Source organism: Hyaena hyaena, unplaced genomic scaffold (genome assembly GCF_003009895.1).
Source record: "Hyaena hyaena isolate Hyena2069 unplaced genomic scaffold, ASM300989v1 scaffold_209, whole genome shotgun sequence".
Taxonomy (NCBI): domain Eukaryota; kingdom Metazoa; phylum Chordata; class Mammalia; order Carnivora; family Hyaenidae; genus Hyaena; species Hyaena hyaena.
In genome coordinates this window covers 2,062,620-2,087,587 of record NW_024080844.1, presented here as the reverse complement: position 1 = coordinate 2,087,587, position 24,968 = coordinate 2,062,620, and the positions used below count along the sequence as shown (strand labels likewise).

At 42.9% G+C, this 24,968-nt stretch overlaps 1 protein-coding gene across 1 annotated transcript; it reads right to left on the bottom strand.

The window, feature by feature from the left end:
• Positions 1-841: 841 nt before the first annotated feature.
• On the bottom strand, positions 842-11,303 carry SERPINC1 (serpin family C member 1). The gene is made up of 7 exons (XM_039242389.1): positions 11,249-11,303; positions 8,714-9,083; positions 8,209-8,424; positions 7,243-7,380; positions 5,136-5,526; positions 4,019-4,083; positions 842-1,098 (listed from the first exon to the last, which is right to left on the bottom strand). Exons 1-7 carry the CDS (start codon positions 11,287-11,289, stop codon positions 922-924), a joined length of 1,398 nt encoding a protein of 465 aa, XP_039098320.1. The 5' UTR covers positions 11,290-11,303; the 3' UTR covers positions 842-921.
• Between the last annotated feature and the right edge of the window lie 13,665 nt (positions 11,304-24,968).

Genomic DNA, 24,968 nt, shown 5'->3' with positions numbered 1-24,968 from the left:
CAGCTACTTCTCGGTTGTTTTGTGGGATGCTGAGATTTTTTTTTTTTTTTCCAATTCAAAAGTCAAGTGAAAAACACAGAGGCTATAAGCTGTGATTCTGATTTGTGTCATTTCTGAGTATTAGATTTGTTCTCTCGGTTTGACAGGTGTTCTCAGGCTCTCCTCCTGTGGATTCTGCCCTTCCCCTGATGCCAAGCCAATGGGCCTGGGGCAGCTTGCATGTCTCCTAGAGCCCCAGAAGCCCTGTTGTGTTGAGGGGGGAGGGGGGCCGAGGGCGGGCAGAGACTGGGGTTGGGGGAGGGACATTCAGAAAAAGAGTGAAGATATGGGTTTATATAAACATATTTAAAGCAGTTTAGCAAAAGCTTTCTCGTTGAACAGCTTTAAGAACAATGTGAATGAAATCTTAGCAACTTGGTTAGTAATTTGAAAAGTCTATTAATGTATACTTGAAATTCTGTTTGTATAAAAATACATTTTCCTCTTTATTTTAACACTGTGTAAAAGAACATTATGCATGTGAGTGGTTTTGAGAATTAAATGGTTTAATACTCAGATTGGAATATCTGGTTTTTCTGTATATAGAGATCTATTCATTTAAAATTTTTGAATTTTTTTTTTAAGTATTTTGGGAATACCGACATGTCAGGCTCGCCCTGCCCTTTCAGGACACCTGCCGTCTTTCAAGAGGCAGCAGTGACATATTTCCCTCCTTCACTTTCTTGACCGAGACATGCTCACTGGTAAGAGAACAATCTAAAGCACTCACTTTCCCACACGCCCCCAAAGAGTCTCTATCTATTTCTCCTTTCCCGGTCTTCATTTCAGGTGGCAGAGTCCATTCATTATCAGGAGGAGTCGTATTTATTTTTACATCTGTCACAAACCAAAACAGGAAGAGGTGCAAAAAGTAAGATCACTTTAGTTAACACAAGGGTTGGCCACTCTGCCCATGAAGATGATGGTGTTCAGAGCAACTTCCCTTATAAGAACCAGGAAGGGCCTGTTGGCCTTGAAGGTCACCCTGCTGGGATTCAGCGAACGGCCAGCGATCCCAATGACAGTACTTGCTGCTGCTTCACTGCCTTCCTCATTCACCTGCAGGCCAGACAGGAAACAAAACCACTCCATTAGCTACTGTTCATCACAGGCAGGCCAAGTGTCCACAGACACATCAGTTCCTCAAAACGTTATTTGTTTTCCAGTGAAAAGTACACTCGGATCAGGTCGCGCTCCCACCAGAACCCTGCTTTTACTCATTCTTTCACCCAGTGAATACTGATGTAATAAGCACTTGTGTTCCTCTAAGCCTTGAGCTGGATGATACAGGCAAGGGTTCCGCTCAGAGAACTCCTGGACCAGGAATGTGGATGCCCACAAGGGTGGCCCATTGCTGGCTGGCACTATCATCCATGGTATTACAAGGTGTCTTGTACTAGATGCTAAAAGAGATTTTGACTCAAGATCAGAACTCTGTAGTTGAGATCGTTTCACTCTTAGAGCATCAAGATCCCAGATATAACTACCCCAAGCAACCATTCAGGATGCTGGGCCTGTGGGAAGACGAGCGTCCTCTAGCTGATGAGAAGAGTGTTTTTTGGAGTAACAGTCTGACACACTGGTATTTTTACTTGCTGATAAGCAGAATTGCCAGAGAGACGCTTTAAGAAAATTCTGCTTGGGGACCCAGAATATCACTAAAACTCTGCCCCTGTCTCTTAGTGAAAGCACGTCAGATCCCTGAGCTTTGTGGGGCTGGTTGAAGATACTCTTTCCCTGTCACTCTTCTTCCCTACTTCCTTCCATCTCCCCATCCTATTTCATGACCATTCTAGAACTAGATTTATGAGCAGACTAGAGTTTTTGCATCACCAGGATCTTCGTATTCAAATCAGAGACTGGTTTCTAATGGCTTCCAAGATCTCCAATCCATTGGGGTCCTGTATATTGGCTTCCCAACGCTTTGAAGGAAAGTAACTTGGTTCCAAGCGCTACAGAGGAACCTGGTACCGTTGTTTAGTGGGCTAAGGAGGATAAAATGAATCCAGACCTCTGCTTCTTCCTAATGGTAACTCCGAGCCCTGAAGGGTATCTGATTCAACCTCTTCTCTTTAGGGTCCTTAGAAGAGAATTTTCAATCATAGTTAAAATACTGAGGATGGCTTTCCTCGCAGTCTTCCTAAGTGTTCTTCCCTTCAGAATCCATATGGGGGAGGGTGTCAGTACTGTCATTTGTACTTCCAAAACCATGAATCCAGTACTCATGTAAAATCCCCAGTGCCGATCTCAATACCTTTAAGATACAGCCCTCAGCTTTTGCTGTGGTCCTGCAGCTCACTGACATCTCTTGTCCCATGGATTATATCCCCACAGTGCGGATTTTGGTACCTAGCTCATAGCCCTCTGTCCACCTTCACTCCTACTATCATTTGACACAATTAAAATCCCTTGATAGGAGACTCATTCAACACCCTAGCTTCCCACTTCTTTCATCTTATCAGCCCCAATGAGCATTACCTTCACTCTACTTAAGCAAACAGGTCCCATGGCCATGTCTTGAACTTGCTATCTCAGAACTGTTCTACCTCTGAGATTCCAGAAATTACACTATCCTTTTTTTTTTCTTCAAGCTATTGCATTTCCTCACTCTTAATACAATTATTCTGACTTCCTTCTGTCCTTTGACCTCTCCACTTTGGTTCTAACTACATTCTCCCACTGAGCTTGGACTCTGCAACTATCCTTACTAGTACTATGCTCTGAAAGAAACCTTTCTCTTTGAGTATGCCCTTCTTTCTTTGCAATTTCCTCAATCCTGTGAGCTTTTCTAAGTAATTGACCACCTCATTTTCCTCATAGCCTGGTTCCCCCAAAGGACAGTGATTCCCAAACCTGGTTGTGGATTAAAATCTCTTGAGGATCTTTGTAAATATGCTGATTCTCAGGCCATCCTAGATTCTCCAGGAGTTAAGCTCCCCGACCCATAGTTCAGTATTTGAGAACCAGGATTTCTAAAGGCTTTACATAGTTATTACTCTAGCAAAGAGTTACATGGGCACCTGACTTGGGGAAACACTAGGTTAAGCACTATATTTTTTAAAGTTTTTATTTCAACTCCATTTAGTTAACACACAGTGTTATTATATTAGTTTCAAGTATACAATATAGTGATTCAACAATTCCATACATCACCCAGTGCTCATCATGACAAGTGCCCTCCTTAATCCTCATCACCTATTTCATCCATCCCCCCGTTCACCTGCCCTCTGGTAGCTTAAGCCATATGGAACTGTTTTTGTCACTATGGAACTTTCTCAGATGCCAAAATGCCAGTGTGCATTGTTAATTTCCCAAGGAGAAGATATACATTTGTTTGATCACCTAACTTCGTGTTTTGCCGTGTAGTCTAGAGCTCTAGCTTTGTGGAACACACTTGAGGATATAATCCACACTCATCAGCTCCTCTTCTTTACCCTCCATTTGCCTTTCATCGATTACAATTAGGCATGTGCCCCACTGTTCTACATTCCTCAGGGAATGGTAACCTGTCGTCACTCTTCAGTCTTGTTACTAGATACTTTCTGTTTCATTAAAGCTCCTCCCTGGGTTTCCGTGAGCCCAGATTCTCCAGGTTCTCCTCCTCCAGACTCCCCAGTAGCGTCTGTCGGCTGCTTTTCCCGTGTCACCCTCCCCTAGATGTGTGTGTTCCTGTTTGAGCTGCTTCAGAAGTAACAGGAGGGAGTGTGGAACAATTGGAGGATGAGGGCTTCAGGCAAGGGCTGTACTGTGGAGACGGGGGCTACAGATGAGGGGTTTGAAGGACCCTGGAAACATGCCTTTTTCTACCATCGTGTTCTGTTGTTCCCGCATCTGCTATAAGACCAGAAGGCCAAGTGGAGTAAGAACACCAAAGTTACAAACCACACAAGCTACTGAATATTTTTTACAATGTACTAAAAAAGCAGCATGGGAATAAAGAAACAGGATAAGAAGAGAGAGCCAAGGGAGGTGTACTTACATCAAGAAAGGCCTTATGGAAGGCATCTGAGACGTAGAGGTCGCTCCGGCCTTCTGCAACAATACCTAGAAGGAAGACCACAGAACCTTCTATGAAAAGGGGGAAGGTCGGTTTCAACACGCTGAAAGAAATTCAGTTTGAATTAAGAGGTCCTTTGTGTTTTTTGGTTTTATTTTGGTTTTTTTTTTTTTAATTGAAATCCTGACCCCTCACCTAATGATACTCCCTAAACAAATATATATGTTGAGAAAAATAAAGTACTTGTTCAGCCCGGCTCCTGTGAATTTAATCTCATGCCTCAGCTTTTGGAAGGCAGGAGGGGGACTCTCTTCTTAAAGAAAAACTCCACCTAGTAGGAATGTCTTTCTTTCCACTCTGGCAACGTTTTCAAGAGAGAAGTTGGTCAGATCTAGTTTAAAATTTTTTCCAGGTTTTACTTATTTAAGTAATTTCTGTACCCAGTGTGGGCTTGCACTCACAACTCAAGAGTTACATGCTTTTCAGACTGAGCCAGCCAGGTGACCCTGGTTAGACCTCATTTAAAGAGACAGCCTATTAAAGGCAAATCCAATCACCTGATGTTGTTGATTTTTTTTCTAAAAAAATATTTTCAGCTCTATTTTTCAAGAATCGTGGATTGGAGGAACCAAAACAACCGACACTCTATTACTGAAGTCTCACAGCTACGGAAGTTTGGCCGTATCTGTTGTCCAAGTGACCTCAAGGAAGACTCCTGAGACCTTTGGAATATCAGGTGAAGGGCTCTTCATGCCTATTTTGTGGGCCCAAGATGTCCCCAGCTCTGAATCGCATCTTTGCTTTGAATTCCAATGTCTTTTCATGTGTCTACCACCCGGCCAATCCCCTGTATCAGTTACAGACTCAAAGAATTCCCGTGCCAGCTGGGCCCATGGAGATCCAGTCGCAAACTCCCCAGGCTACAGAAGAGGAAGCAGCCCTTGGGAAGGAAGAGGGCTCCCTGAGTTAGCAGTAGAACGGGAAGAGCGTCCAGGTGCCCTCACCCGTTGCTCTTTTCTGCTCTTTCCCTAATTCTTTCCCCCCAGACCGCCTTGGGGGAGGGGAGCAGAGGGAAGACAAAAGTCCTTCCAAGGCTCACCTGGGAGCCTGGACTTCTCAGGGCTGAACAGGTCCACGAGGCCCATGTCTTGCAGCCGCTCCTTCACGCTGAAACTGTCCTCGATGCGGAAGCGGGGCATGTGGACCACCAGCAGGGTCTCTGTTATTTCATCCAGCCATTCCTGCAGCACCTCCGGGGTGAGCTCCTGCTCCACCTTGGCCAGCCTCTTCTCGGGCTTGGGCAGGATGAGCACCATGGTGATGTCATCGCCCTTGAAGGGCAGCTCGAGCACCTGGGTGCCTTCTGCCACTTGCCGGTAGCGGAACTTGCCTTCCTGGTACATCATGGGTGCCGAACACGACTCCCCATCAGCCTTGTAGAACAGTTCCTTCCTCGTGTTCTCGGGGCTGAACTTGGACTTCCACCGGCCCTGGGAGGAGACACCAGGCGGGAGAATCACAAAGCGGGAAGACCGAAAACATCCGTGGGAGAATATTGACATGGGAAATGGTCACATTATTTTCTCCTGTGAATATGTAAGCAGAATTATTAGGAGAAAAGAGGAGAGGGATATGCATGAAAAGGTTAACAATGACCATGTCTGAGTGATGGAATTCTGAGTGGTTTTTTCTTCCCTGTAAACTTTTCTGTATTTACCAGATTTTCCGCAGTGGCTGTTCCTTTGCTTTTATAGCTAGAATAATAAAAAAACTAAAGCCGAGAACAACTTTCTGGCCTCCCTACAAGCATTCTTTGAGTTTAAATTTAATTGTCTTTTGCTTTCTGCCTTCCACCAGCTTCTTTCTCCAAGGCCATCCTCCAAAATGCTGGACTCCACCCCTGATAAATAAAGGCCAGACACAGATAATAACCTGGGGTGTGGCGGGAGCAGTGTTCAGGGGCCCTGGCGGGCAGAGGGCGAGTCCTGGGTAACTTCCTGCTCAAAGAGGGAGGGTCCCTGGGATGCACGACATCCCTCTGAAATTTCTGAGCTGTAATTATTGTTCCTTGTCACATTCTGGCTTGTTGATTTAGGGACAAGTCACCTCACTCTTTGAGTGGTGGGTCCTCATTTGTAAAGTTAGGAGCTGGAGATTGCTAATACCTGTAGGATGCTTACTGCGTGCCAGTATTTTACATGCATTCACTTATTCAGTACCCTCAATAACCCTGTGAGGTAGGTGTATCATTATTACCATTTTATAGATGCAGTTGTCGAGGCATTGAAAGGTCTCAGGTAACTCAACTGAGTTCACACAGCAGAAATGGAAGAACCAGGATTTAAAGTAAGTAATCTGCCTGAGAGGCCCAAGGTCTCATTTATGATCTTATGAGAATAAAGAGGGCTAATAAGCAGCAAAGTGTTCCGTAAACTGTAGAGGGCAGTACACATTGTATAAATACAACCTACTCCCCTCTTGGGGAGAAGGAGACCCCAAGAGACAAAGTGGTCGGCAACAGCAGTGACTGAACTCCTGGGCCCTGTGTGGGGGTAAGAATCCACATGGATGGCAAACGGGCCGCAAATCCACCTGTCTGAAACTTGTGGCCCTCCTGAGTATCAGTGATCTGTTTATTCCCTCATTCCCCGTCCTAAATGTATCCAGTTGGGACAGTCTTTAGAACTCTTGATTCTCTGAGAAAGACAAAGCCATCTGCATGATCGAATCACAGGGCCTTTGCAAAATTTGAGGGGAGCTTAGAGGTTCAGAAGCTGCAGGCAAGGGGAACGTTGAGTCCCTCTGGAAGGTGCTCCAGATGGTGGAGAAAACCTCATCACTGAGGACTGTCAATAGAGTCTGTCATGTGTTCCAGATTTCAAAATGGAGTTAAACGGATAGCAAGAAATGGTCGCATAGATATGAGAATTCTTCACCACACAGCTTTGCAGCTGGATGGGCTAAGTTTGTGAGTGTGTACACGCTTTTTTGGGCCCGGAGACACTACCAGGCCCTCCTGGATTCAGGCCAGTAGCCGTGGCCCTCCACATGGTTCTAGGCTGTCAGTAAATTTTTATTTCTTCCCAGGCCATGCATGGACCATTTCTCAGAGAAGATCTACCTAATGCTCCGTGGTGTGAAAGAAGGTGAGCTAGAGGGCAAGAGGAAGTCCTTTGGGTCTGTCTCTTCAGGGCCATTTTGAGTACCTTGAAGTAAATGGTGTTGACCAGCACCAGTACAGTGAGCTCGTTGATGGCTTCTGGGGGAACGACATCAGTGATACGGCCATCGGTTTTATTGGATACCCATTTGTTGATGGTCATTCTGGACTGCTCTGGATTTTCCTGAGGAGAACAGGAAACAAACCTTCTCAACTATGTTTCAGCGGGCTTCTCCACTTCCCCCCGCAGCAGTTTATTTTATTCAGCGGCCCTCTGCCCTTTCCCACAATTTGGCTAAGCAATCACTCTAACTCAGGTTGGGGAGACCTCACATATCTAGTATAATGCCAGGAATTCTCCATATGGTTAGTAAATATTAACAGAAGAAAGAGAAAGAAAAAGAAACAGGAATAAAGGACCAGAAAAGAAGAAAATCGTGTGGGGAAAAAGAAAACAAATTGTTATTTTCTCTGGCATGCTCTATGGGGAGCTAACGAGTTGTGCAGGGATGAGGGGCAAGGAGGATGCCCATTTGGTCCTCCCTAAAAATTGAGAAATGCTGATTGAAAGGAACCAATAGGCTTCTTTGTTGCAGGACTTCTCAGAAAACCTAATAGGCTCAGGTACTTCATGAATCTCCAAGAGGAGAATATAACACGCACCATACATCAATTTTATTTGACCACAGTAACTTATAAAAATTAAATAAGTTGCCTTGTAGGACTGGCATCTCCAAAATACTTTTTGGTCCTGGTGGATAAAATGAAGAATTTATTATTTATACAACTTTTTCAGTGTAGCCACTGCAATTTAAGCCATAGATACCATTGATTTCTTGGGTTTCAAGCAAAAAGATATATTCCAGAGATTTTGACTTATGGCCCTTCACCACCCCAGCCTGCCTTCAACTAGCATAGTTGGATCCATAGGATCCTGGATCCTGCTTCCCTACCCTCTGAACCGGAGGGGAGAGAAAGAACTCTGAGGTCAGGGATGCCATCTGCAACTCACCTTGAAGTCCAAGGGCTGGAGCTTGGCCCCATATACCACCTCACTGATGTCCTGATAGGTCTCATTGAAGGTAAGAGATTTGTCTCCGAAAAGGCGGTTGGCCGATACTAGCTCAGAGGATTTGTTGACTTTTCGATAGAGTCGGCAGTTCAGTTTGGCAAAGAAAAAGTGCACCTGATCAGATGTTTTCTCAGAGATGGTATCAAACTTGAAAACCTGTAGAAGCCCAAAGAAAATGATGGAGAAGCCTGGCTAACATGGCGGTGAACACAATATGGATTAGCCCCTGATCTACAGCCACCTCACTTGTGAGCTCCTTCAAGCTCAGCACCTGGCACACCGTAAATACTTAGCTCATGTTTTCCAAATGAGTGTGCGGATAAAAGGAGAATGAAGGGGAGGGTGGGGGATGGGCAAAGACACAAAGACAGTCTCTACCAGGCTCTAGACCAATATGTGTTTTCTTGGGTGTCCAGTAATGAGGTAGAAAGGCTTCGGATTGTACCTCCATCAGCTGCCTGAGGGTATTGTCACAGGCACCGAGCTTGGTCATCGCAAAAGCTGTGGAGATACTCAGGGGTGACAGGAAGATGTTGTCATTGTCATTCTTGGAGTCCGCCAGGTGCTGATAGAAGGCAGTGGCGAAGCGAGAATTGGCCTTGGACAGTTCCCAAACCCGCCGGTTGGTGGCCTCGGGGATCTTCTGCTCTGAGCCCTCATCCTCCGCTGTCTTCTTCTCTGGGGACCGGTAGATGCACATGGGATTCACAGGAATGTCCCGAGGCTTGGCCACGCAGATGTCCTCCACGGGGCTCCAGTGACAGGTCACGCAGCCCCAGAGGCCAATGAGCAGCAAGGAGAGAAGACATACCCTCCTGTAGGGAGACAGAATGCTGAGTTAACGCAGGCTGGGAGAACGCCTGCCCTCACTGCCCGTCACAGACTTGCCCCAGTACAGCACAGGATTCCAGCCCACCTGGCCGGGAGGAGGGCTTTGCACAGTACAAGGGCGCAGGACAAGTTCCATCCTGGACTCCTTACGAGTGGATAGTTCCACTTGCCTGCCCATAATCATGTTGATATTAAAATCAACTATTGAAGTGACTGATGGTTATAAAGCGTTGTGTGCTCAAGGCTGGAAGAAATAAAGGATGCAAAGCTTCCAGTTGGCGAGATGGGACATGCACACGTGACAAACAGGCAGAGAACTTGAGTGTCCGGTGAAGACTTAGGGCAGCACGAGGAGCCATGGGCAGAAGCTGTTTAGGAACGGCCTCAGAAATGGCTTGAATTTCACCTGGATGTTAAAAGATTGGAAGGATTTTGATTGATGCAGCAGAGAGATATCAGTAATACAACGGGTGGGGGTGGGAAGGAATGAACAGGGCGAAGCACCATCCATGTGCCGAAGCCTCCCCAATCCTCTAGCTTCAGCCCTAACCCTCCCACTGAGCTCCAGACTGATTGTTTGCTGGACAATTCCACCTGGATGGCCTGAAGAAGCCTTAGTGAAAAATGACCAAACTGCACCTGTAACTCTCATCTGCTTGTCCTACATCCTCTAACTCAGCAAATGGGACCCTCGTGCATGCTGGCATCCAACCCAGAAAGCTGGGAGTCTCTCTGGATTTCTCCCCTTCATCCTCCATTAGTCACACCCTGGATTCCAATAATTCTGTTCCCTGGTTCTCTCACTGCCTTAGTTCAGGCCCTCTTCATTTCTCTGCCTGGAAATTTTCATAGTTTCCAACAGGGGCTCACTAAAAGCAAATGAAATTAATCTCACTTTTTAAAAAATGAGGTCACGAGCCTGGCAAATTAGGAAAATTGGAACACTCAATTAAGCAAGCCAAGAGATAAACTCTTGTAATATTTTTAAAGAATGAGGGAGTGCCAGGGGCTTCCTCTGACTTGGGAGTCCGTGTGGGTACTGAGTCTTCCCCCGGCGGAAACAGACACGCACACAGTGCTGAGAGGACTCCTGAGGTGGTCTGCTGGCAAGTGCTGGGCTGGCTGGAAGCTGGGGACAGCTGAGGGGGACTTGGTTTCTCGCGTGGGATGAGGCCAACTCTGCAGCCCTTTAAGAATTGAGGCTCAGTGGGGCGCCTGGGTGGCTTAGTCGGTTAAGCTTCCGACTTTCGCTTAGGTCATGATCTCGCGGTTCGTGGGTTCGAGCCCCGCGTCGGGCTCTGTGCTGACTGCCAGTTCAGAGCCTGGAGCCTGTTTCAGTCTGTGTCTCCCTCTCTCTCTGACCCTCCCCTGCTCACGCTGTCTCTCTCTCTCTCCTAGAAATAAATAAAAAACATTAAAAAAAAAAAAAAAAGAATTGAGGCTCAGAGTGGGAGAGAAGATGGGAGGCACCCAGGGTGATTCACCCAGGGTGAAGAAGCAGAGAGAGACCCTTGCCGGGCATCTCTTCATCTTGCTTGCCTTCTGTTTCCTGTTTTGTCCCTCAGCTACATATGGAAATACAAGTGGAGGTTGAGGGGGATCTGGGAGCTTTGTTCATGGGGGAAGAATCACCAAGATGGTGTGTCACGGACTCACTTCCAGCCTCCTAAGACAACCCGGGTCAAGAAAGGAATGCGTGTGGTATTGAGGGAGGAGGGGACCTTGCCATGAGGCAAGGGGACAGAGCTGCTATCCTTCAGTCAAAGGTCACTGAGATCTTGGAGCGGGGAGGGGGCAACCACGCGAGAGGAGAAGCAAAAAGGGAGTTAGGAGGTCCTCGAAGGTTAAATTCGCCCTCTTTTCAGCCGTCTGGCAGGCCTGGGAATTCCCCTTGGAGCGTCTCCTGGGCTGCTGTGAAGGCTGGTGCTGCCACAGGGAAGACATGCCCTGTTTCTTGAGCTGAGAGCCCAAGGTGTGGCTTACCCCAAAAGGGGGGTGGGAGGGAGGGAGTTTGGCATGACGTCTTCCAAACACATCTTTTATTGTAACTAGCAGGGAGAGGGCTGGATTTTCTCAAAGGTGTCGAGGCCATCCTTGAAAAGTCAGAAAACCCAGTGAGCGCATGCAAAAGAGAAAACTCGCCTCTTACCTGTTTCCAGCAGCTACAGTTCCTATCTCCTTGGAAAACATGGTCGCTAATCTTCCACAAGGCCGGGTGAGTGGAGTTAGTGTGTTCTGAGGCAATCCCTCTGAAAACTGGTTCTTTCCTCCAAATCTGACTGAGGTTCCAGAAGCTAGGGTGGGGGAAGGAACTGGTGACGAGGGGAAAGCTGAGGTCAAAGGCTGATGACCAGCTTCCAGGGTTAAGCAAAGTGTAGAGCCCCGTGTTGTTTAATTAGTAGAGAAGTTTTAAAGTTCAGTCAGGTCGAGGGAAGGCAAGGCACACCTTTCTTTCCCATACTTGTCCACTCTCTTCTTTATCTTTGCAGAAAAGGAAAAGGAAGAATGTTCAAAAATTCAAACTTGGTCAGAAAATGCCTGAGTGAGGAGAACTTTGTTTTCAGGATTTTTTCCCCCCTGGTTATCCAAACGAGGAGATAGAAAATAGGTGAAGATAACTAGTCAAGTCGAAAGTCCAGAAACTTCTAGCTTTCTCCCTGCTCAGTGTAATATGTTCTCTTTCACTGCTGTCTTTCAGGACAGAGAAAGAGTCCATAATATCTAGTTAGAGGGGAGCGTGTTCTGAAACAAGGTACTGCCCTCAGGCTTCTAAGAGCCAACATGTCCGTGACGCAGACCAGGACTCACAAGGGAGTTATTGATCCCACTGGGGGATCAAGAGACAAAGTATGAGGCAGGTAAAAAACACACAAGCTACTGCTGAAATATTTCTTTAAAGATTTTATTTTAAAGTAATCTCTACATCCAACGTGGGGCTCGAACTCACATCCCGAGATCAAGAGTCACATGCTCTACCAACTGAGCCAGCCAGACACCCTTGAAATAATTCTTTAAAAGCAAAGAAACCAAATCCTATTTCTTTGTGTGTATTGTCATTTTTACTTATTTTAGTTATTGGGGAGATTAAATGAATTCAAACTAAGGGAAATAAAGGGCAGGTTTATTTTTATTTTCCTCTTTCTAATTGGCCAAAAACAGCATCATAAGGATTGTTGCACCAGTACTCACAGGATAAGTATGCCTCCTTTTGTGTGATTAAAGGTTCTTTGAGGGTGATATACTCATAGGAATTCATATATATATATATATATATATATATATATATATAATTACTACTTTTCTGTGCTAGTTGGGAGTAAGTTACAGACATAATGTCCCTTTATCCCTAAGTAATGTAAAATTCCTAAAAACAAGGACATCCACTTACATAACTATAATACAGTGATCGAAATCAGAAAAATTGATGATATAGTATTATATTCAAATCTATAAGCGATATTTTAAGTTTGCCAATTGTCTACTAATGTTCTTGATAGCAGTGGTTCTCAAACTTTTGCCCTCAGGCTCCCTTTGTAATCTTACTTAAATGACACCTAAATATTATTAAACATTTCATATTAAGGGTCATGTGGGTGGCTCAGTTGGTTGAGCGACCGACTTTGGCTTGGGTCATGATCTCCAGTTTGTATGAGCCCCACACCGGGCTCGCTTGGTGTCAGGGCAGAGCCTGCTTCGGATCCTCTCTCCCCCTCTCTCTGCCGCTCTTCTGCTTATGCTCTCTCCCCCAAATAAAATAAGGCATTTAAAAAATTTTTTCTAAATTATGTATTAAAAGTTAGGGGCACCTGGGTGGCTTAGTCGGTTAAGCGTCCGACTTTCGCTTAGGTCATGATCTCGCGGTTCGTGGGTTCGAGCCCCGCGTCGGGCTCTGTGCTGACTGCCAGCTCAGAGCCTGGAGCCTATTTCAGAGTCTGTGTCTCCCTCTCTCTGTGACCCTCCCCTGCTCACGCTGTCTCTCTCTCTCTCTCTCTCTCCTAGAAATAAATAAAACATTAAAAAAAGTTATGTATTAAAAGTTAGACTTCACATACACATGAAGGAGTCCTGGACTTCCCAGGGTCCCTGGACCACACTTTGGGAGACGTTGATGTAGCGCCTCCCACCCCTATTTTTTCCTCCTTTTCTAGGATCATACATTGCATTTAGTTGTCATGTGTTACAGTCCAGAGGTCTTTTGTGTTTCCTACATCTATCCTGCCATGAGTTCATAGAGAATGGATTCCATCAGCTCAGACTCCTCTCCACTGGTTCTCCCAGTGTGCTCTGGGTGAAGCAGGCTGGTGCTTCAGTTAAACCCAAGCATCTCTTGCTGGCTTATCTGGCTTCTTTCTTTTTCTGATGATATTCCTTCACACACTTCAGGAAACGATCTCAGCTCTTAGAATGCTTAATATGTTCAATACGTACATTAATTCCCTTGACAAGAATGTTGGCCTTAACTTGTCTACAACAATACCAACAGCACACTGGGTAACGTTGTTGACTTTTCCAGGTTTGCCATGTTAATATTCATGAGGAATTCCTTTTATTTATTTATTTATTAAAAAAATTTTTTTAAATGTTTATTTTTGAGAGAGACAGACAGTGTGAGTGTGGGTGGGGCAGAGAGAGAGGGAGACACAGAATCCGAAGCAGGCTCCAGGCTCTGAATTGTCAGCACGGAGCCCAAAGTGGGGCTCGAACTCACAAGCTGTGAGATCATGACCTGAGCCGAAGTCAGATGCTCAACCGACTGAACCACCCAGGCACTCCCCAAATGAGATTTTCAATTAGTCTAAGGAGTCCTTAACATCAGCCTAGTCTCTGGGTCTTATACAGCACCCCTTGCCTTTTTACCGTCTAGATTTTCATGACCCCAAATCCCTTTTCCTCTTAGCTCATCTCAGACTGGTTTGATGAGGAAAGGGAAAAAGAGCTTATATGCTGGACAAATTAATTTGGGTTTCCCCCTCCTAGCCACAGAATTGTCAACATTCTGTAGTGTTTTAACAATTGTTTAATTTAAATATATAAAAAATATGTTTAAATCAAATTTTTCATTGTAACTTCTAACCATTTCTGGAATTGGAGGCAGAGTTCATTTTCTGAGTGGTAATCAGGGCCTCTCTGTACTTTGCTTTGTTAGGGGTAGGTCTGAGGGGCCAGGGAAGAAAGAATATAGCATTCAGTCACCCCGTCTTTTTAAAATACTCCCTTCAAGTTCAGGGGCACCTGGGTGGCTCAGTGCATTAAGCGCCCGACTCCGGCTCAGGTCGTGATCTCATGGTTCACGGTTCGTGAGTTTGAGTCTTGCTCTGCACAGACAGTGTGGAGCCTGTTTCGGATTCTATCTCCCTCTCTCTGCCCCCCCCCCGCCCCCATTCTCACTCTGCTCCTCCCCCACTTGTGTGGACTCTCTCTCAAAATAATAAATACTTAAAAAATTTAAATACTGCCTTCAAGTCCAGTAATAAAATGAACAATTTCCCCTTTCCCCAGCCATGCCTCTAGGCTTAGCAGCAGGTCCTAAGCAGGTAATTTCAGCTGATCCTCGCTGTCCCTTCTCTCGTGTCCCGCCCTGTTCTACTCTTTCCTTTGGATCCAAGAGGAAGACCTTGGTGGAGAACAAACAGTAGAGCTGAGCTCCTGCTGTTGGTTACTGAGTAACTCATAGCTCAACTCTTCCATGGAAATTTGGCAAAATAGCACAAAAAAACAGCCATCTCCAAGTCCCCTGGGTTTCTAGTTTAACTAAGTGGTTATGCTATTTTAATGAAGGTGAAGTAGAGTTTATCAAAATAACCCTGCATTATTATTTGGTAGCTTTTGGGTAAGGTTCTCAAAGCATCTATTTGGAATTTGCCCAGATTCTCACAACTGTTAGAAAGTTCAGCTTTAGCTTCAGGGACACCAAATCAAAGCAACAAATATTTATTGAACATGCCCAGTGCACATGCCACTGGGTCTTCAATGTACCAGGTACTCAAATAAATATTTGAGTTTGAGGAAACCCAGGTTCAGAGTAGTTGTGCCTACTTATTAACAGAAAAATACTTTTAATATAAAGTTAAGGTTATTAAAAATGGTTACTCATCCAGCAGAACTGACCCCTTGTATGGACAGAAATACTGGGTTGAGGGTATTCTGGGGAGGTTAAACAGGAGAGAGTTGCATGGGGTTAAAAGTTCATGGTCTTACTTCAGTTCAGGAAGTTGTAGGTGAGGAAAGAAAAATAAAGAAGGGGAGAAGACAAGAGAGAAGAGGAAGAGGTATGGGGGAAAGTTCTCTGGAGAAAGGGGATGGGGTGGACAAATCCAGGAAGCAACAGGAAGAAACTGACAGTAAAGGGGCGCCTGGGTGGCTCAGTTGGTTGAGCATCTGACTTTGGCTCAGCTCATGATCTCACGACTCGTGGGTTGAAGCCCCGCGTCGGGCTCTGTGCTGACAGCTCAGAGACTGGAGCCTGCTTTGGATTCTGTGTCTCCCTCTCTCTCTGACTCTCCTCTGCTCATGCTCTCTCTCTCTCAAAAATAAATAAAAACATTTTAAAAAATTAAAAAAAAACAAAAAACCTGACAGTAAAGCTAAGGCCAAGGGTATGTGTTGTGATAAGCCCAGGTCAATCATGTGACCAGTGTCTCTTACCCTCCTCTGCCAAGGGTGGCTAGATAGCAAATCTATCCAAATCCATTTGAGGGGTGAGGTGGAAATGAAGGTCTAGGGATGAATGTGGCTTGATAGCTTTTATTCCATCAGGACACACAGTGGGTTTCAGCCCTTCTTGATGGCTAGTGCTGAAAAGCACCAGATTCTGGTTGGGCACAGGCTGCTCCCACTTGGAACAGAATCACATCTCGCGTGCCTACCGAAGTTCAGCTACCCAGGGAAAGGTGCTGAAGAGAGAGGCCTCGAGCTGCTCAGAGCCAACGGGTAGGCCCACTGTGGAGAGGCCACCTGCATCACGTGCTAGGTCTGTCCCGGAGTCCGGCAGTCTCCCTAGCTGGTCAGGATAACAAAAAGCCCAATCAGATGACGATGAGGGTAGGCTTAGGGACGAAGGAAAATCAGAGGGTATTTTTAGATCATAACAGCCTGAACGTTTTAGACTTGAGAGGACAAGGCGATGATAAACTGAGATGACTGTAGGTTTTCCTTGAAACTATTTTCAAGAGCTTTGATATTGCAACGGTAATTTTTTCCCCTTTAAGCTGGTGATAAAGGAGTAGACCTGGTGCTTGGTCTGGGAACCAGGGGACGCAGCTGACTTTGAGGACACCTGTTTGGGTGTTTAGGAATGCCAATCATGCTTGTCCCATCTGTTGTCAAGTCATGGCTCAATTAAACACTATCTCTGAAGTTCCTCCCTCCTCTTCATTCCCCTATCCTGGTGCTGACCGGCCCTTATTAGTTCTTGTCAAGTCTACTGACTGTGACTGATTCACGACTGGGTTCTCTGCCCCAGGCCCTCTGCCACTTGAAATCACAACAATCACATCACACTCTGGCTTAAAATCTTTACTAATTTTTACTTGCTAAAAATTAGTCTCCGGGTCATGCTAATTATGTCTTACAACTCATTCACTCTTTCACAAGTCTGACTGCAGAAACTGGGTCTTTCTGCTCCTAAAATTGCCCGTGACACAGAACCTTAATACTCAAGTGCGGTCCTTGGCCAAACAGGACTGGCATCACCTGGGAGCACGTTAGATAATCCCAGGCCCCACTCCAGACCTGCTGAAACAGGTCTGAGCGTTAACATGAGCACTGGGTAACGTGTGGGCACATTAAGTCTGAGAAGCACCGACACAGAGGCTCTCCAATAAATGTAAAGAGGCACAAATCAGATCCCTTCATTCCCCTGCGTGCAGCCTTTCCTTAGATTCCCTTTCAGAATAAAACCCAAATACTTCAGCATTGTCGGCAGGCCTCTGTGACCTGGCTATGCCTCCTCTCATGTCGCTTCTCACTCCCTCTCCTCTTGCCTCCACCGCTTTCAGTGACAGACTCTTCTTTCACGAGAAGAAATCCACACATCTTTTCTCTGACTAGGACTCTTGTCTCCAGCATTACCTGCCATTCTGTCCATTCTTCCAAGTCTTCCCTTCAGTGCAACTTCCTCAGGAGAGCCTTTGCTGCCCAGCCAAGCAAGGCTAGGTCTTCTTCGTGTATATTCTCACAGCTCCTTGCTCTTCTGAGAACAATTGTGGTTGAAGCCCTTGGTAATTTTAGTGTTTTGTTGATGATTGTTACCTATTTTTATGCTGTATTTACGTCAGTTTCCATAACTGGAGTCTAAGCTCCTTGAGGTTAAAGACAGTATTCTACATATTATATTAAGTACTCAATGGGCCACCATGTTGGAAAGTAGAAACATTTACTAACTGATCATTATAGATTAGCTGGATACTGGGAATGAAGTGCTTGCTAACACACACAAAAAACAAACTCATGTTAATTTGAGAGCCTCAGTGTAAGGAGTCAGAAAATACCCTAGTGCCTGTGGGCAGGGCTGGTCTTGGAATTCCCTCTCTAGATTTTATAATAGTCAAGAATGGTTGCAGTTACCATCCTTCATACCCTCTAAACTTTTTTTTACTATGGTGCCTTCCTTTGAGGTCAAGTATGGTACCAAACAAAGGACACCTAATTGCTAATTGTTAGTAGGAGCAGTAAATAACCGTCACTGGTCATGAGTATTAGTTTTATTTTAAAATATGGACATTTACAAAAAAATAAAAATTTAAAAAATATGGACATTTCCTGGGGTGCCTGACTTTGGCTCAGGTCATGACCTCAGTCTGTGAGTTCAAACCCCACATCGAGTTCACTGCTGTCATTGCAGAGCCTGCTTTGAATATTATGTGCTCCCATCCCTCCCCGACTCCTACTCTCTCTCTCAAAAATAAACATTAACTATTTTAAAATTATGGACATTTACACTTATTAAACATGTTGCTATTATCACATTGAACACAAATGTCATTCCTTGGTATTATCTATCACCCAATTTCCCTAGTAATTTAAAAAATGTCTTTGCACATTTGATTTGTTGGAATCAGGATCCAAATAAAGTCCGTATGTTGCATTTGATTTTTTTCTTAACTTTCTTTTGAATCGAGAGCAGGCCCTTCCTCTCCCCCACTGTTTTCTTCATACTGTTGCACTGTTGACAAAGGCATATTTTACACTGGTCTCTAAGACAAAATTAACCTCTCCTTATCCTCTAGCTGCAAGGAATGTCTAATGGGTGGCGACTTCAGAGCAACTGGAATTTGGTAAGAATGGAAAGACAAAAATATTTGCATCTGGAGGGTATCCAGAGGAAAACCCTGTTGCTTAAACACAAAAGAAGGTCCTGATTAAAAAAAAAAAAAATTTTTTTTAACGTTTTATTTATTTTTGAGAGAGAGGGACACAGAATCCGAAGACAGGCTCCAGGCTCTGAGCTAGCAGTCAGCACAGAGCCCGATGTGGGGCTCGAACCCACGAACTGTGAGATCATGACCTGAGCCGAAGTAGGACGCTCAACCGACTGAGCCACCGAGGTGCCCCAAAAGCTCCTGGTTTTAAAAGAAGCCCTGAAAACCAGGATTTTGGTTGTTAGCCATGGAGTCTCATAGAATACTGACCTAGGATCTCAGAGCCATTAGCCTTACTCCTAATATGCAATCACTGTTAACATATGCAGGAATTTGGACTGAAGTGTATTTAAGGTTGGACTAATTTCTGTGATATCTCTACAAAAACTGGTGTTTACTTGTGCATGGTATCTAATTATTCTTTACATTAAAATAAACATTAAAAAGGTGTAAAAATCCCAAGAGTAGAAGAAAACGGCACAGACTCATTTACAAAATAAGACTACACGTTTCTCCTCATTAATTTATCATTTAATATAAATGCTGACAGAAAGCAGATAAAGACCTTGTAGACACTTTCATATATTTACAAACCAAAAGGTGAATCACCTCCTTCTACTTGTTAAAATAACCCTTTTATCTGCAACTCATGGGAGCTTTTAATACTACTCAGGTGCAACATGAGGCTGAGTCAGTTTCCACGGTAAGAAAGAAACAGCGTTTTAACAAAATGTGGCATCTGTGAAGTAAAGAACATGCACACAAATAATACAAAATTGAAAAAGATGGGCCTCATCCTCTTCAAAACCTCACAAGTGCAACATGTACTTATTCAGACCCAGGTTTCTGCCCTAAACATCTTCTCACTACTCTTGATTTCCACCTCACTTGTCGAAGGCTGTTTAAAAACTGGAAATATAAACACAATGAAAAGAGAAGAAAATGGTCCATTTCAAACAGGGTTCTTTTTCCCATTCCAAAAAGAACTTTCAAGAGATAAAGTCTTCAAATAAAATTTCACAGTTTGCTAGCCGCTAAAGGATTATTCATAGCTCGTGAAATTCCAACCCATTTATCTTCACTTACAAAAAAAAAGTTGAAAAGAAAAAGTTAAATTTTACAAACGTTAGCCATTTAAGAATCAGCTGTCACTTTAAGACTCAGTATTTTTATTTCTGAACAGGTGGGTGGAGGCAGGCAAGAAACAACAGGGAGCTGAGGCAAGGAAAAAATCAGGAATGCAAGAGAACTTTTTAAAAACTGGCATTTTGCCCAGCACTCATTTCTGTGAAGGAGATATGAATCCTCACTATCCAAAACTAAGTGATTTCATACAGTCGTTTATAACCTGACTCAAATCTCATGGGCTCCTTTATTACTCTAGATTATTTTTGTCTTGTTAAATATACCTCTGCAGGGCACAATCACATACAATCAATACGATTGGTAAATTACACAAGCTCTATCCCAAGCAAATATGCATCAATGTTACAAAGTTACTTAAAAAACAAAAACAAAATAAAACAAAATAAAATCCACCCAAAAAGGTGATAATGACTGCAGAATGTCTCGGGGAGACTGCTATGAGCCCAATGACCAAACTGACCATAGTTAGGGGAAAAGGGAAGCAGCGCTTACGAGGGAAAGAGCACACACAAAGAGGAATCTCACAACTGGAAAATGCTTAAGTGGGTAAAAGATTTTGTTCATCTTAATTCACTTTTTCCATTGCTCTTGTTCCAAAAACTCACATCATCATCAAGTAAGACAATGAGGCCCCTGGATCAGTGAATAAAATGGGGAAAAAAAAATCACCCCCCAAGTTCCTTTCATTTCCAGAAGGTGAGAAGAGGAGAAAGGGTGAGGGGGTGTGGGGGGGGGAGTGTGTGGGGAAGATCTGGGGGGGTGATAAAGAAAATGTAGGCAACCACACACCTGGAAAACGTAGCTCTTGGGACAATGCCGTGCCGGAGTTGACCAGAGGATGTAAAAATGATAAAGAAAAGCTTAAAATATCTTAAATTAGAGGAATATTTTACAGGGTTGTTTAGATATTATTGTAAGAATGGCAATCAGTGAAGAGAGATTACACTAATAAATGGTGACTTAAAAAAAATCAGGCAAAAAACTCCCCAAACCAAAAACCAACAGCCAGGCAACCAATTATCTGATAGTTCTTTCCATCCTTTCCTTGACCCTTTATGCAGCGGCTGGAGCGGGAGCAGGCCCTGCCTAACAGTTTCCAGTTATAAGAAGACTCTGAGCGTACAAGCTAAAGAGGATGCCAAAGACTTGTGAGCTCTGTCTGCCTAAGAGTTAAAAACAACAAAACAAAAATGAAACACAACACAACAAAACAAAAACAACCAGAAACAGGGAGACCTCAATACAAGAAAATAAGTCACCTTATCTAGTATATAATATACTAACTCCACAGGATTTTACTTTTCTACATATGCATTTTTGGACACAGTATTCTACTGAGGTTTAACTTCTGTCTCTTGGGTTACTGTGCCTTATTTTCTTGTGAAAATAAAGGTTATTACTCTAGGGATGTTTTGTTCAGGAAAAAATTGTAAAGAAAATTCAGTGTTTGGCTGAAAACTGGGAGGCTCTGAAAACAAGGATTCCACTGGTGAGGTTAAGCCCTTTACCACAATAGGATTTCAAAGGACTCTTTACCTACTTTGTTCAGTGCAGTATGGAAAATCCACCTATTGGGAACACATTTATTATTAAAAGATGTAACTTCTTCCTGGTGGTGGCGGCAGTGTCCTGTTCCTTACTAACATTATAGCTAGTATTACTTATCAAATTAGAATCTATTATATAGGAAAGCATGTTTAGCAGTCAAAGTAATAAAATCTTAAAAACCAAATCTTAAGTTGGTATTTACTACAATAGTACCTTGCCAAAAACTGCTTTCTTTTTCAAATGGCTCAGAAAAGGTGAATTAAGAATTAACAAATCTATTAACTGCAATCCACCTGCCACTCCCCGTAAGGAATTTCAGCAGGAAAATTTCATAAAGCTGAGCTGAAGCAACAAATAAATAGAAAAGTCATAGCTGCCCAAGGCAGAACGGTATGGAAGAGGAACAGCAACACAAAGTGAGGACACCACTACACTGCTTATGTGTCCTCTCCCTAATGTCGAAAGGAAAATTTGCTTTAGTTTAGTTGCTAAAATTTTTAAGGACAGGCTGATTTTTCTGGGAACAGATCATCTTGCAACACTATAACCATGTATCACTCACTAAAGAATAAACACAATCAGGCTCTTTCAGGGTATAAATCCGAGTAAAGGCTGCAGTTAATTTCCAGGCAGATTATTAATTTCTCCTAAAACGTAACCAGGTCTTTCCTTTTAATAAAATATGGGTCATTATAGGTACTTCTTTCCAGATAGACTTTATATATGAAATCTTTACTCAATTCTTTAAAATCAGCAAAAAGAAAGTAGAAAAAAGATGGTAAGACCTCTATCCATCACCATTTGTATTTAATAGCAAATACTTTTTAGTGAAGAGAATCTGTTTTTCTCCAAATCTGAATATAATCTTACATGCAGTGACTATAGTTTATTTCTCACCAGTCACATGCTCATGAATTTTTTTTTACCCAGTCCCACAGCTTGACCACAATGATACAGATTGTCCTTCAGACACAAGTAAAACACCGAAACATACAAGGTGCTATAATGACAAGATAATCTCAAAAAACAGGGGGACTGCTTATACACAATAGTGTAAAAGATGACAGTCACTGGTTTAGAGAAATTGATGAATTTTCATAACTTTTACATTTTATAAGGCCAGCTACCTTTAACAGTTAACTTAGATAAATCTACTTAAACAGTACAATCAACTCACAGATACTAAAAGTTTCACAACCAAAATGGCTATTTCCCCCAAAACCAAAACAGAGTAAAGCACAAGTCTTTGGCTCTCCTTTAAAGAAAACAGCAGGTTACCATTCTTAACCAGACCTTTGTTTGCCTACCAGTAGGGCAAATACCACATTTGTGCATCACTGAGTAATAACACCATTAGAAAAGGCAACTTCACAGAAGTTATTGGCTAAGCGAATTCATTTGAATGCTCTGTTTTGAGGCAGCAAACTGTCACTGTTGCAGATTGGGGAGGGCAGTGGGTAGGTCAAGGGGGAATTTGCAAGATAGAAAAGGGCCAGGAAAAAAATACCTTGAGCTCCAACCCTGAAGATCTATGGAAAGGCTGATGGAGATACATATTCATGGTAGCAAATGAGAATCATATCAAGTCTATGTCTTTTAGGCAAAAGAATAAATACAAGGGAAAGACTAGGAGAAGGGAAGGGAGATAAGACGAGAGAAGGGAATCAGCCACATTAATGTCACACCAAATAATTTTTATACATTCTGAGTAGTAGAATATTTGTAGCTGGCATTAGAAATAGTGTCTTATCATGTGAGTACTATTACTAGAAACCTATGCTATAGTTAACTGTTCTTTTGATTACAAAAGTAACAAAGAATGGATCTTTGGTCACTTCAGCTTCTGTAAATTACCCAAGACAGGGCAGCTATCTTGGACTTATCTTGTGACAATATCTAGGAGTAAGGCAAAATAACTACATATAAGTTAGGAAACTGCATGTAGATATCTTATTCTGAGTTCTAATACCCCTTTCCAGAGATACCTTGAAAAAAAAAAGTCAAAGTACTTTTGTATTCCTAGCTATAATAAGATCCTGGTTTTAAAAGAAAATAAGATCCTAGTTTTGTAATCTAAACAAGAGTGAACACAATGCTTATTATACTCCTACCTTAACCTTCTCAGAATTGTTCATGTTCATCTGAGATGTCAGAGTCTTGCTTCTGAATTCAGTGAAAAGCAAAGTCATCTCCAGAAGAAATAAATATTTTAATAAGTAGAAAGCATAAAAACTGTATTTCCTATCTGACTGATTTAATCTCTTTACTGTCTCTAAAGGCAGGCATTTTTTAAAAAAAGCCAAAAAAAAAAAAAAATCAATGCCTTTCACAGGTTTTGACAAAAAAGCAGTTAAAGAGTCAAGCAGCTTTGCCCAAACAGGCCACTTACCCTTACAGGTTCATCATACCGCAAAGTGTACCACAGAGAAAGGTAAAAGAAAAAAAAAAATCCAAACTTTGGAAGTTTGATTTAATTCCTAAAACTGCTTGTGAACACTAGGAAAGTTTTAAGAATTTCCATGAGATAAGGCAGAATTACCAGTTTAAAACAGGTAAGTTACAGGCACAATGGGGCAGGGTATCATTTTGCCTTTCTACCCAACCAGATTTCTCTCGAGTGTGTGGTACCTTCCTGAGGTGCAGCTAGAATTAAGGCTACAATTTAAGAGATCTGTCTGCCCTGACCCCCACCCCCCCAGTGAAGTCACCTTGAAAAGTGAAAGAGATGATTTTAAGTCAAATTCAAAACAGTGACTTTTCTGGTTTTACTCAGAGCAGGAATACTATGTAAGTTCATGCCTATTCCTGCCTAGCTTACAAAATCAAAATGGCGAAAGCAAGGTGTATATCTGAAGGATATAAGAACAAGAACAGAAGTTGGTTTATTAGGTATTTCAATGGATACCCAAAATGGACTTTTACTTTTATTCTGAACTTCAACAAAATCAATACTCATAAATTCTCTTCTAATACCAAAATCATTCTGAGTTCCAAATTGAACCGACTGCTTCTAAAATTAGGAATTATCTAACATGTCCAAAGGAGAATAAGATCTGCCCAAATCTGCCTACAGAAGGTTGGAGGCCAAGAATGTTGCCTTTTATGATTATACAAAGAAATGAAAAATCTTGGGACTCTGTTGGACACACACAGTTTCTCTCCTTCTCCCAAAAAACAATAAGCACTTACATATAAGAGGGTTTTAAGCAAAAAAGAAAACAAACAAAAAAAAGCAAAAAAAGCAAGTGTATTTTTTTAAAAAGGAAAATATGGATATCAACTGAAGAAATGCATCATCTTCATTCAGTGCTTCTACCTCCCAATCAGTCATTTTATCGCAACAGCTGCGCTCATGCGAAAAAATCCTTAAAACATACCCAATATATATACAGATATAGCTATGTATATATGTATATATATATAATATATATAAATTTTTATTTAAATAAAAAAGAAAGCTCGAATCCCAAGCCAATATGTGTATATCAAATCCTTGACCAGCCAGGTCTGTAGGGCATAATCAAATTCAATGTGAAATAGTATATAAACACGGTGCCTTGACTGGGCAAATTAAATAATCGCTACTCAAAAGAGTGTTCTGTTTGGACTCTCCTACTGGTAGGCAATGCAGGACTGTATTTCCCTCCCCCCCACCCCATTTGTTTCAGATAACAGTATGATGGACACAGAGCTTACACTGAGGTTGTTATGACCCCAGCAGGAGTTAAGGGTTAAGAAAATAAGAAACAAGAAAAATACAAACTCTTGCTTTTACCCAACCAAAGCAATGCAGTAACTTATTACATAACCAGTGCT